Source organism: Saimiri boliviensis, chromosome 19 (assembly GCF_048565385.1).
Source record: "Saimiri boliviensis isolate mSaiBol1 chromosome 19, mSaiBol1.pri, whole genome shotgun sequence".
Taxonomy (NCBI): domain Eukaryota; kingdom Metazoa; phylum Chordata; class Mammalia; order Primates; family Cebidae; genus Saimiri; species Saimiri boliviensis.
Window position 1 is genome coordinate 36,556,389 of NC_133467.1, and position 12,059 is coordinate 36,568,447.

Genomic DNA, 12,059 nt, shown 5'->3' on the forward strand with positions numbered 1-12,059 from the left:
TGAGAGAACAGCTACATTTGTCTTTCTGACCTCATGCAATCCCTAGGGAACTCTGTGTTCTGAAGTTTAGTCAGGCAATAATAAAATGCTCCCACTCCTTCTCTGTCTCTTTATTTCTTCCCTAAATGGAACAGAACTCTCATTGACCAGGCTGTTTTGAGAGATAAAGATCTTTATAACATCCTTTCCCAAGTGAGAATCACACAAACCAACTTGGATACAGGCCTTCTAAGTTCAGTCTGTTCATGAGATTTGTATGAAATGTAACATCACGGGAAGTTTGAGAGATTAGTTCATAAATTTTAATACCTGTTATTTTGTCAAGGATGCCTCAGTGTATAAGACTGGTCCAATCCGAGGACTCAAGAAGCTTATACACTATTAGTACCGTTTTATTCAAAATACTTGTGACCAGAGTATTTCAGATTTTGACTTTTTTCTTTTAACATTTGCATTATATTTACAGTTGAGCACCCCAAATTTGAAAATCAGAAATTCACACCAGGCATGGTGATACACACCTATAGTCTCTATACGCAGGAGGTGTAGGGACCTCCTATACTCAGGAGGCTGAAGCAGGAGGGTTGCTTCAGCCCTAGGAGTTTGTGCACTATGATTAGGCCTATGAATACTCACCACACTCTAGCCTGGACAACATAAGATCTTGTCTCTAAAATTATATATATACATATATATACATACATACACACACACACACACACACACACACACACACACACACACGTGTATCTAAAATCCAGAGTCCTCCAATGAGCATTTCCATTGAGCATCATGTTAGTAATCAAAAAGTTTCAGATTTTGGAGCATTTTGGATTTTGGATTTTCAGATTTGGTTGCTCAGCCTGTATAGTCTTTCTCAATGGTGAATTTAACAGATACCTGTATGGGCCTTCTAATCATTGTGATATCAAAACCTCCCACACATAATCAAAATCTCTCCTGAGAGAGAAGAGTGCTCAATACCACCCCTATTGAGAACTACTGGTTTAAAGGGAAGTGCAAGTTAAAGGTTCACCCTGATTCTGCTCTTGAATACATCTATTATTTTTGGTCATTCCCTCCCAGGTTTTGTATACATATATGCTTTCTGTTTTGATAGTGTACATAAAGTGACCAGTATTACTGGGACCATACTGGCCTCCAGCTTCCTGGTCAATCTTGGGGAAAACCTCAGCCCAGAAGGCAGGGTGCCTGAGCAATGCCCGCATATGCAGATGATTTTAGGACAGAAAATTCTTTTTTCATATTTGAGGTCGTGAGACCATTTTGAAAGGGGCTGTAAAATATAGGGAGAAACTTATTTGTGAATTTCAGAGGTTGGTACTAGGAGTATACCAGGAGTTTGGTTTTCCTGTCTCCAAACTTGTATTGTCTCTGTGCTAGTCAGATGGATTTGAATCTTTCATATTCCACTATCTCTTTAAAATGTGCTTCAAATAGAAAATCCACATAAACCCATTAGATTTGAGCACTTAGCTGCTTGTATCAGGAATACTTGCTAAATTGTCCCTTAGCCTGATTTTGTTAAAAAAAGAAAGAAAAGAAATAAACAGAAACAGCTTACTAGTAGCTTAAATAAACATGGGATTTTTTTTTTTTTTTTTAAATCACATATATCTAGCCATGAGCAACTGTGGCCTGTTTCAGCTGGGCTTTCTGTGATTCTCTTGGTCTCTTCTCTTAAGATTGAAATATGCAACTGTAGTCATCACAACATGTTTAAGGCAAGAGGGAAAGCTAAAGTCTTCCCAGAGCCCCCAGCGGACTATCTTTCTACATCTCATTGGTTAAAACTGGATCACATGATCACCCCTAGCTGCAAGGGGGGCTAAAAAACAACAGGATAGTCTTGATTAGCTTATACCAGTAATTTGCCTTCCCTGGGACTAGGCACACTATTTATTGACTCTAACAGGTTTAAGGTTCTTTTAAAGAAGAAGAAATTGAATATTTATTGGCTAGGCCACTAAAATCAGTCTATCACACAATAACTGTAACAAGAAGCATTAGAAAATATAGGAGTGAATGGGTGTGGGGATATTTATTCCAGTCTACCATTTATAATGCCGTGTTGAAATGCCTTCACAGAAAAATGTTCGGCTGTTCACTTCCATTGCTTTCAAACCCTGATTGTGAACACATTTCTCCGAAGCCAGCTATATTCCTTCCTTGGCCATTTCCCTTGTTTCAGTTTCTCAACCCAGCCAATAAATACTGCGAAGGGGATATTTTTTCTCCCTCAAGATGTTGTCCTACCAACTTGTCAGTCCAAATTTCCTCTGTTAGTCTTTCCACCAACTGACTGACTCTCTATCTGAATCCTCCTTGCATCCACCCTGCCTTACAGATGCATGTTATATATACCAGCTAGTTGAAAGACTCATAATTTACTTCTGGTACTCTACTAACTTACCCTTTTTCTCTTTCTCCTCCTCTTTTTCCTCTCCTTCTCTTGTGTTCCCTCCTCTCCGTTGCTGCTGCAGAGCGTCTCTACAGCCAACTTGAGCGAAACCGCCTGCTTTCTAATGAGCTGAAGCTAACGCTGCATGATCTGTGTGACTGATGGGCAGGGCTCACTGATGCCCATTAAACTGAGCTTACTGCTCACACCACTGACCTGGACCCCAACAAAAAGCTGATTGTCTTTTTAAAAGTTATTATTTTGCCCTGAGCAAATTGCTTTTTAATTGGGGCAGTTAGAATGTTCGTTTCCTAACAGTATTGTGAAATTGACCATTGTGAAGTTTCTGACCCTTTAGAAGAGATTATGGGTGAAGAAGGGAGGGGCCTGAGAGATTATAGTGAAAAAACTTGGGAGAATATTGTTTTCCACCCTTACTTGCTACTCTTTCACTTGTGCACTCAGTGTAGGATATGTTTCTTTTCATGGATATTTCTAACAATAAAAGGACTGACTTGACAAGTTGTTGTAACTGCTTCGTCTGCAGGCCCAGGGATGGGTCCTTCTGACTGGGTGGAAAAAAAGGGAAAGGGAAGAAAAGTTGTGGGATATGAATATGGCTGTGTGTCGCCATCACCTCTGAGTTGAAGATTTTAATATTTTCCTCACTTCTTTAGAGCAGTCAGAGTGGTTTGCTTGCAAGACAAATTATATTCTCCTTAGTGTTCAGCTGCTGATTTTCTTCCTGACATTTTCCCTTTTGCTTCCTTTTCCTGGTTTTATGTTTAATTTCAAGTAACTGTCACAAGGTAGTTCTGGACAGTAGCTCTACAGCAATCTCAAAGTTTTGCTTACAACTACTTGTTTCAGTAGTATTCTTGGCTTTGTTTTCTTTAGAGATTATTTAACTTAACTGTGAGGGCCCTTTTATTTATCCCACCAGTTACTATTTTCTCCTCTACTTTTTGGAAAAGACGTGTAGTGCATGAGGATCTGCCTGTGCTCTTTATAATTTGAGATTCTGATGTTTCTATTGTTTGCGATGTTCAAACTCCAGTGAGCCATTTCAAGAAGGTATTGTCATGTGGGCAAAACCTAGAAAAGTGGATGGCTGATGCTTAAGGCTTGCTCTTTCATTGACTGAAAGCTGAAAGTGTTGGTTGGGTGTGGGTGGGAGAGGAAATGGCTGATAAGGGCCCTAACTCTCTCACCCAGGAAGTGCAGCAACACCTACGACCTCAGTAGGCAACCCAAAGGCCCTACAAAACCGGGTGATAAAATAGCTCACTTCTGTGGCTGAGAAAGCTTTATTAGTCCGCAGCTTTTCTGCAACAGGAGCAAGTCTCAAAAGAGCGGGCAGACCTTGAAATTTACTTCTCGTTTTCTGTAACTTCTCTCCTTTACCCCCATTAGATAAACTGAAATGCACCAAAGAGGAGCACCTCTGTACACAAAGGATGCTGGACCAGACTCTGCTTGACCTGAATGAGATGTAGAACGCCCCAGTCCCACCCTGCTGCTGCTTCTCCCTCTGACCCTGACTCCGCCTGAGGCCAGCCTGCCCGAAGCTGACTTTTAACTGAGGGCTGATCTTTAACTGGAAGGCTGCTTTCTCCTTTCGCTGCCCCCTCCTCCCCTGTGTCTTATTCGCCAAACTGTCTCTGCCTCTTCCTGGAGATTCCAGCTGGGCTAGAGGCTGAGCACCTTTGGAAACAACATTTAAGGGAATGTGAGCACAATGCATAATGTCTTTAAAAGCATGTCGTGATAAACACATTTTGTAATTACCTTTTTTGTTGTTTTGTAGCAACCATTTGTAAAACATTCCAAATAATTCCACGCCCTGAAGCAGCAAGCTAATCCCTTTCTCACTTTTGGAAGGTGACTTTTCAGCTTAATGCATATTGCCCTCTCCATAGAGAAGAGGAAAAGGTATAGTCCTGCCTTACTAAGAGCCAAACAGAGCCCAGGGAAAGACTCCACTGTGGGAAACCTCATTGCTCTGTACAAAGTACCAGCTAAACCAGAAAGGTGATTCCAGGAGGAGTTAGCCAAACAACAACAACAACAAAAAAAAGTGTGCTGTTCACGTTTTCAGCTTTTAAGATCTCTTTGGACAACATTATTTCTATTTTTTTCATTACAAGTGACCAAATTAAGATGGTAAGATCTCTGAGACCAAATTTTTGTCCCATCTCTACTCCCTCCCAACTGCTCACAGAATGGATCATGTGCCCCTTTATGTTGAGATGACCACTTAATTGCTTTCCTGCCTCCTTGAAAGAAAGAAAGAAGATTATGTTTGGCCACTGATTTAGCCATATGAAACTCATCTCATTACCCTTCTCTGGGTTTGAAGCTGCTGTCTCTAAAAGTGCCATCTCATTGTGCTTTGTATCAGTCAGTGCTGGAGAAATCTTGAATAGCTTATGTACAAAACTTTTAAAATTTTGTATTATTTTGAAACTGCTTCTTTGGATTTGTGGCACCCTGGCCACCCCATCTGGCTGTGATAGCCTCTGCAGTCCGTGGGCTGGCAGTTTGCTGATCTTTTAAAGTTTCCCTACCCGGTCCCCATTTTCTGGTAAGGTTTCTAGGAGGTCTGCTAGGTATACATCCTGCAGCTTATTGGCTTAAAATGTACTCTCCTTTTATGTGGTCTCTTTGGGCCGATTGGGAGAAAGAGAAATCAATAGTGTAACTGTTTTGATACTGAATATTGACAAGTGTCTTTTTGAAATAAAGAACCAGTCCCTCCAACTCTCAGACCTATTTGACTTTTATTTATTAAAACCAAATGTGCTTTCTTCACAGAAGCTATGAGGTTTGGGTTAAAAATCACATCTTTGGCCAGGCGTGGTGAGTCACACCTGTAATCCAAGCACTTTAGAGGCCAAGGCGGGCGGATCACCTGAGGTCGGGAGTTCAAGACCAGCCTGACGACCAACGTGGTGAAACCCCGTTTAAAAAAAAAAAATTGCATCGTTGTGGGTGGTAGCAACAAGATTTAATGTAGAGCAAATGTTTAGTTTCATCATCTGTAAAATGAAGATAAGTATTGTCAGAGTAAACATGAAGATTAGAATACTTAATGTGTCAGATCTTTTATAGGTTAACACTGGCATCTCAGATTGAACTATACGTTTTCCTTCACAACCATATTAATTCTTACAAGCTACGGATTTATTAAGCTCTTTAAAACAATATATGATGCTGGTCACTACTATAAATGTATGGTTTTAACCAACTGTACTGTGAAACAGCCTTTGAGTTAATATTCTGTTTGGATATTTGGAGAAAAGTTAACAAGAAGTGCTCTCAGTATTTGCTTAGAAGCCAGCTGTATGAGTGGATAACTTTCAAAGCTGCCTTTGAGAGGCCAGTGTCCGGCATTTCCTGCATTGTGGCCTGGAGGCCGGATGTGAATCTGACTTCTAGTAAAATTACACGGTTCCTTTGGCAAAGTCCAGCTGTTTATCCCAGAGACTGCACAATTTTCCGTTTATACGCATGGGCTAATGCTGACTGGAAATCATTGCAAAAAGCTTTTTTGTCGGGCATGGGGTGTGATGTTGAGCCAAACGGTGTGCAACAGAAGAAATAAAACGGGAAGAAATTAAAGTACTGTCCGGGTGCGGTGGTTCACGCATGTAATCCCAGCAACTCGGGAGGCTGAAGTTTTTTTTTTCAGACATTTCTGCTTGTTCCTTACTCCTGAAAAGGTCTGCCATCCATTATTTAGGAAAGCACTTTAAGAGGGTTTGAGGTGCCGGGCGCGGTGGCTCATGCCTGTAATCCCAGCACTTTGGGAGGCCGAGACGGGTGGATCACGAGGTCAAGAGATCGAGACCACCCTGGTCAACATGGTGAAACCCCGTCTCTACTAAAAATACAAAAAATTAGCTGGACATGGTGGCGCACGCCTGTAGTCCCAGCTACTCGGGAGGCTGAGGCAGGAGGATTGCTTGAACCCAGGAGGGGGAGGTTGCGGTGAGCTGAGATCACGCCATTGCACTCCAGCCTGGGTAACAGGAGCGAAACTCCGTCTCAAAAAAAAAAAAAAAGAGGGTTTGAGGTGTTTTAGCTGGGTCTGTGCCGAAAGTTTCCATTTTATTGGCTTGCTGAAGGACTGCATTTAAAAATGCCCACAGGCCGGGCGCGGTGGCTCAAGCCTGTAATCCCAGCACTTTGGGAGGCCCAGGCGGGTGGATCACGAGGTGGAGAGATCGAGACCATCCTGGTCAACATGGTGAAACCCCGTCTCTACTAAAGATACAAAAAATGAGCTGGGCATGGTGGCAGGTGCCTGTAATCTCAGCTACTCAGGAGGCTGAGGCAGGAGAATTGCCTGAACCCAGGAGGCGGAGGTTGCGGTGAGCCGAGATCGCGCCATTGCACTCCAGCCTGGGTAACAAGAGCGAAACTCCGTCTCAAAAAAAAAAAAAAAAAAAAAAAAAAAAAATGCCCACAATTCCGAGCAAGAAGCAGGTCCCACCCCCTCTGCTGACGTCACGCCTGTAGATTGGCAGATAGCGCTGTGGGCGCGGCCGGGATTGAGCGGGAACCTGAGGGCCGGCCGTCGCCATGACTGGCTGTGCGGCGTCATCGAGACGCCGAGGCTTCGGGCTCTTTTTCTTGCCTCTGCGCTGCTTCCTGTTGTTTCTGGTGGTGCTCGGGACCCTGGCGTACAAACTCAACGTGCCCCAGGTGTTGCTGCCCTTCAGCCGGGAGTCAGGCCGGGAGCCTTTCCTGCTGGAGGCCCAGCGGGGCTGCTACGCTTGGTGAGGGTTGGTGGGTCACCGGGAAATGAACCCGCACATCCTCCAGTGGGGGTGAGAGGGGCACCCTCTGTAAGGTCACACGGGAATGACGTGTGGGCCCGCGTGAAGGGACCTGGCCGGGAGGGGAGGAGAGAGTGGTGCCGGTGACGGGGCCGCGGGGGCAGGCCCTCGGGCGTGGCGTGTCCTGCTCGGGATGTCCTCCATCCCAAGATGGAGGACGATCCCAAGATGGGCGTGACGATCTTCCAGACGTGTGAGGACTTCTCGGGTTGTAGGGCTGGCCTCTTCTGTGTGTGTGTGTTGGGAAGGGGTGGTCGCTAGGAGCGGCCGTCAGGGTGAAGGGAAGCGCTGAGTTGGAGGCCACGGGTACTGATGACTTGCAACGTAAACCACCAGTAAGAGGAGGGTCCCGATATCTGGGGAAATGTCTGTAAGCGGGAAGACTTGGGGTGCGAGGGTCCCCGCCAACTCCAGGTGAGCTGTTTGTTCAATCTGAGGAGGACTCAGAACCCAACAGCCGAGTGTTGAGTGTTAACTCATTCGCTTTTTACAGTCCCGTGAAGTAAGGACTATGTCTCCATTTCACAGACGAGGAAAGTGAGGCCCAGAGACTATGAAGTGTACTGGGAATAGGAGGATTCATCTTGAGTGGAGATGAAATCTGTCTTTATTATCAAAATTGCCCCATTTATAAAAGGGTACCCGCTTGAAGGATGAGGACAAGGGGGTACACGCAACTCTGGGATAATGACTTTCTGACTGAAGATGAAGAGACGTGATTTTCTGGTGTGAGAGGACCCAGTGATGGATTATGTGGTTGCCTAAGGTGTGAGAAAACCTAACTGAAATGAGCTTCGGGAGGCCAGTGCATTCATCCTAAATGGAGTAGATATCCCTTTGCTCTGTCCTAGGAGAAGCAATGAGGTTTGTTCAGAGCATAAATGCACCTCTCATTTTATAAGGAAGTATAAGGGAAGTGGGCTTGTAAGATGCTTCAGTGTGATGTGTGTGTTTCCTGACTGTGAGGGTGGTGCAAGGCATCTTTCCAGCATTGAAAGCCATTTCTTCTATCCCTCCAAAAATAATCCTGAGGCCAGGCATGGTGGCTCACGCCTGCAATCCCAGCACATTGGGAGGCCAAGGCAGGAGGATTGCTTGAGGCCAGGAGTTTGAGACCAGCCTGATCAACATAGTGAGATGTCTCTATTTAAAAATAAAAACAAAGGCCGGGCGCGGTGGCTCAAGCTTGTAATCCCAGCACTTTGGGAGGCCGAGGCGGGTGGATCACGAGGTCAAGAGATCGAGACCATCCTGGTCAACATGGTGAAACCCCGTCTCTACTAAAAATACTAAAAATTAGCTGGGCATGGTGGCGCATGCCTGTAATCCCAGCTACTCAGGAGGCTGAGGCAAGAGAATTGTTTGAACCCAGGAGGCGGAGGTTGCGGTGAGCCGAGATCACGCCATTGCACTCCAGCCTGGGTAACGAGCGAAACTCCATCTCAAAAAAATAAATAAATAAATAAATAAATAAAATAAAAACAAGGCTGGGCCCGGTGACTCATGCCTATAATCCCAGCACTTTGGGAGGCCGAGGCGGGTAGATCACGAGGTCAAGAGATCGAGACCATCCTGGTCAACATGGTGAAACCCTGTCTCTACTAAAAATACAAAAATTAGCTGGGCATGGTGGTGCGTGCCTGTAATCCCAGCTATTCAGGAGGCTGAGGCAGGAGAATTGCCTGAACCCAGGAAGCGGAGGTTGTGGTGAGCCGAGATCGCGCCATTGCACTCCAGCCTGGGTAACGAGCGAAACTCCGTCTCAAAAAATAAATAAATAAATAAATAAAATAAAAACATTCGTCCAGGCACAGTGGCCCACATCTGTAATCGTAGCACTTTGGGAGGCCCAGGTGGGTGGATCACGAGGTTAGGAGTTTGAGAACAGCCTGGCCAACATGATGAAACCCTGTCTCTACCAAAAATATAAAAATTAGCAGGGTGTGGTGGCACGGGCCTGTAATCTCAGCTACTCGTGAGGATGAGGCAGGAGAATCGCTTGAACCCAGGAGGCAAAGTTGCAGTGAGCCGAGATCACCCCACTGCACTCCAGCTTGGGGTACAAAGTGAGATTCTGTCTCAAAAACATAATAAAAATAGAAACATCTGTGAATTTTTTTGGTATTTTGAGTTGGACTCATACCTCATAATTTAGGTAATTTTTCCATACTAGATATCAGCAGCCTGGGGATTGAAGGAAACTTTCCTCAGAGTATGAGAAAGTCCCACCTCATTGCTGGAAAGACATCAGTCCTATTTCTGCATACTGAGGGAAGAATATAACAGTCTTTTTTTGTTTGTGTGTATTTTTAGCAGAAATGGGGATTCACTATATTGGCTAGGCTGGTCTCGAATGCCTGACCTTGTGATCCACCCATCTTCGCCTCCCAAAATGCTGGGATTATAGGCGTGAGCCACCGAGCCGGGCCAACAATCTTTTAAAAAAATATATTGAGGGAGGGATATTTTTTTTTTTTTTTTTTTTGAGACGGAGTTTCGCCCTTGTTACCCAGGCTGGAGTGCAATGGCGCGATCTCGGCTCACCGCAACCTCCGCCTCCTGGGCTCAGGCAATTCTCCTGCCTCAGCCTCCTGAGTAGCTGGGATTACAGGCACGTGCCACCATGCCCAGCTAATTTTTTGCACTTTTAGTAGAGACGGGGTTTCACCATGTTGACCAGGATGGTCTCGATCTCTCGACCTCGTGATCCACCCGCCTCGGCCTCCCAAAGTGCTGGGATTACAGGCTTGAGCCACCGCGCCCGGCGAGGGAGGGATATTTCTGAGACTGCTCAAGGGATCATTGGGAAAGTTCCGATCAATTTCTCTTTTTTTTTTCTTTTTGAGGTGGAGTTTCAGCTCTTGTTACCCAGGCTGGTGTGCAATGGCAGGATCTTGGCTCACTGCAACCTCTGCCTCCTGGGTTCAAGCAATTCTTGTGCCTCAGACTCCTGAGTAGCTAGCATTACAGTCATTTGCCACCATGCCCAGCTAATTTTTGTTTTTTTTTTTTTTTTTTTTTTTTTTTTTGAGACGGAGTTTCACTCTTGTTACCCAGGCTGGCGTGCAATGGCACGATCTCGGCTCACCGAAACCTCCGCCTCCTGGGTTCAAGCAATTCTTCTGCCTCAGCCTCCCGAGTAGCTGGGACTACAGGTGTGCGCTACCATGCCCAACTAATTTTTGTATTTTTAGTAGAGATGGGGTTTCACCATGAGACTGGTTTTTCCCTGTTGGCCCGGCTGGTCTCAAACTCCTGACCTCAGGTGGTCCCCCACGTTGGCCTCCCAAAGTGCTGTGATTACATTCGTGAGCCACTACCCTTGGCCTGTCTCTCACTCTAATTTCTTTCATCCCTAAGCAACAGTTCTGCTTTAAAAAGTGTCATTTACACATACCTGGTAGTATGTAACATGGAAGAAGTATGAGAATGTATGTTCCAACAAAAGTTATTTTTAACCCATGTATTTCATACTCTTAAGAGTTTTGTTCTGGCAGGCATTCCACCCATCGTGATGCAGTTACTGTTGAGCCTTTATATGAAAATGGCACCTTGTGTTCCCAAAGAGCTGTACTCATTGCAGAATCTACCCAACCGATACGCCTCAGCAGTGTTATTCTTGCTCGAGAAATAGGTATGTTGAGAGTAAAAACACTGTCACTTCATCTGAGGTAGAATAATCTGGTATTTTGTATAGATGGTTAACACAAATAGTGTTGGCTTCAAATGATAAGAGGAAGAATAAAGGATTTCTAGCCGGCTGCAGTGGCTCATGCCTTTAATCGCAGCATTTTGGGAGGTTGAGGCAGAAAACCTGCTTGAGCTCAGGACTTCAAGAGCAGTCTGGGTAACATAGTGAGACCTGTCTCTACAAAAAATAAAAAATTATGCCCAGGTGCAGTGGCCCACCTCTGTAATCCCCCCACTTTGGGAGGCCAAGGTAGGTGGATTACCTGAGGTCAGGAGTTCGAGACCAGCCTGGCTAACATGGTGCAACATCATCTCTACTAAAAATAAAAAAATTAGCTGGGCATGGTGGCGAGTGCCTGTAATCCCAGCTACTCCAGAGGCTGTGGCAGAAGAATTGCTTGAACCTGGGAGGCTGAGGCTACAACGAGCCAAGATCTCACCATTGCACTCTAGCCTGGGTGACAGAGCGAGACTCTGTCTCAAAAAAATTAAAAAATTAAAAAATAAGTAAAATAAAAAATAGCTTGATGTGGTGGTGCACCCTTGTAGTCTCAGCTACTTGAGAGGCTCAGATGGGAGCCTCCCTCCTCAGGTGGGGGGATTGAGCCCAGAAGATCAAGGCTGCACTTAGCTATGATCATGCCATTGCACTCCAGTCTGGGTGGTTAGAGCAAGACCCTGTCTCAAAAAACAAAACAAAACAAAAACACCCCACCAAAACCACCTCCTGCAATATACACTCTAATTGTAGCACCCTATTATATGACTTTTTTTTCTTTGGTATCTAGTACCTGACGTGGTACCTGAGACCGTGGAAACTCTAGTTGTTTGAATCAGTGAAGGAATCTACTGGAACTAACTTAGGTATAAAGGTCTGAGGTTGGTTTGAGTAAGGCAAAAGGCAGTACAAAAACTAGTACTTGTCAAAGTGTGGGCTATGAATGTGTATCAGCATCACGTGCATCAAACAGGAGCTTGTTAGATATGTAAATTCTCAGGCTCCATCTTTTATCTTTTCTAAAAATTTTACTTTTCAGCTCTGGGATACAGAACGTGCAGGTTTGTTACATAGGTATACGTTTGCCATGGTGGTTTCTTGCACCTAT

The 12,059-nt window shown here is 44.9% G+C and overlaps 2 protein-coding genes across 12 annotated transcripts in view; both read left to right on the forward strand.

Annotated features, from left to right (window-relative positions):
* TPM3 (tropomyosin 3) overlaps window positions 1-6,043 on the forward strand; it is a 34,412-nt gene extending 28,369 nt beyond the window's left edge. For 6 of the 10 annotated variants that reach the window (XM_010329611.3, XM_010329606.3, XM_010329605.3 and 3 more), the window contains one exon: window positions 3,836-6,043. In XM_010329611.3, coding sequence (XP_010327913.1) covers window positions 3,836-3,918 — 83 coding nt within the window. In that variant the 3' untranslated portion in view covers window positions 3,919-6,043. Of the gene's footprint in view, window positions 1-2,504; window positions 2,945-3,835 lie in introns of those variants that run through there. The other 4 variants (XM_074389937.1, XM_074389932.1, XM_074389939.1 and 1 more) reach the window with 1 other exon arrangement.
* Window positions 6,044-6,122: 79 nt separating this feature from the next.
* NUP210L (nucleoporin 210 like) overlaps window positions 6,123-12,059 on the forward strand; it is a 140,980-nt gene continuing 135,043 nt past the window's right edge. For both annotated transcript variants that reach the window (XM_039460004.2, XM_039460005.2), the window contains exons 1-2: window positions 6,123-7,203; window positions 10,761-10,897. In XM_039460004.2, the coding sequence (XP_039315938.1) occupies window positions 7,007-7,203; window positions 10,761-10,897 (334 nt within the window). In that variant the 5' untranslated portion in view covers window positions 6,123-7,006. The remainder of the gene's footprint in view (window positions 7,204-10,760; window positions 10,898-12,059) is intronic.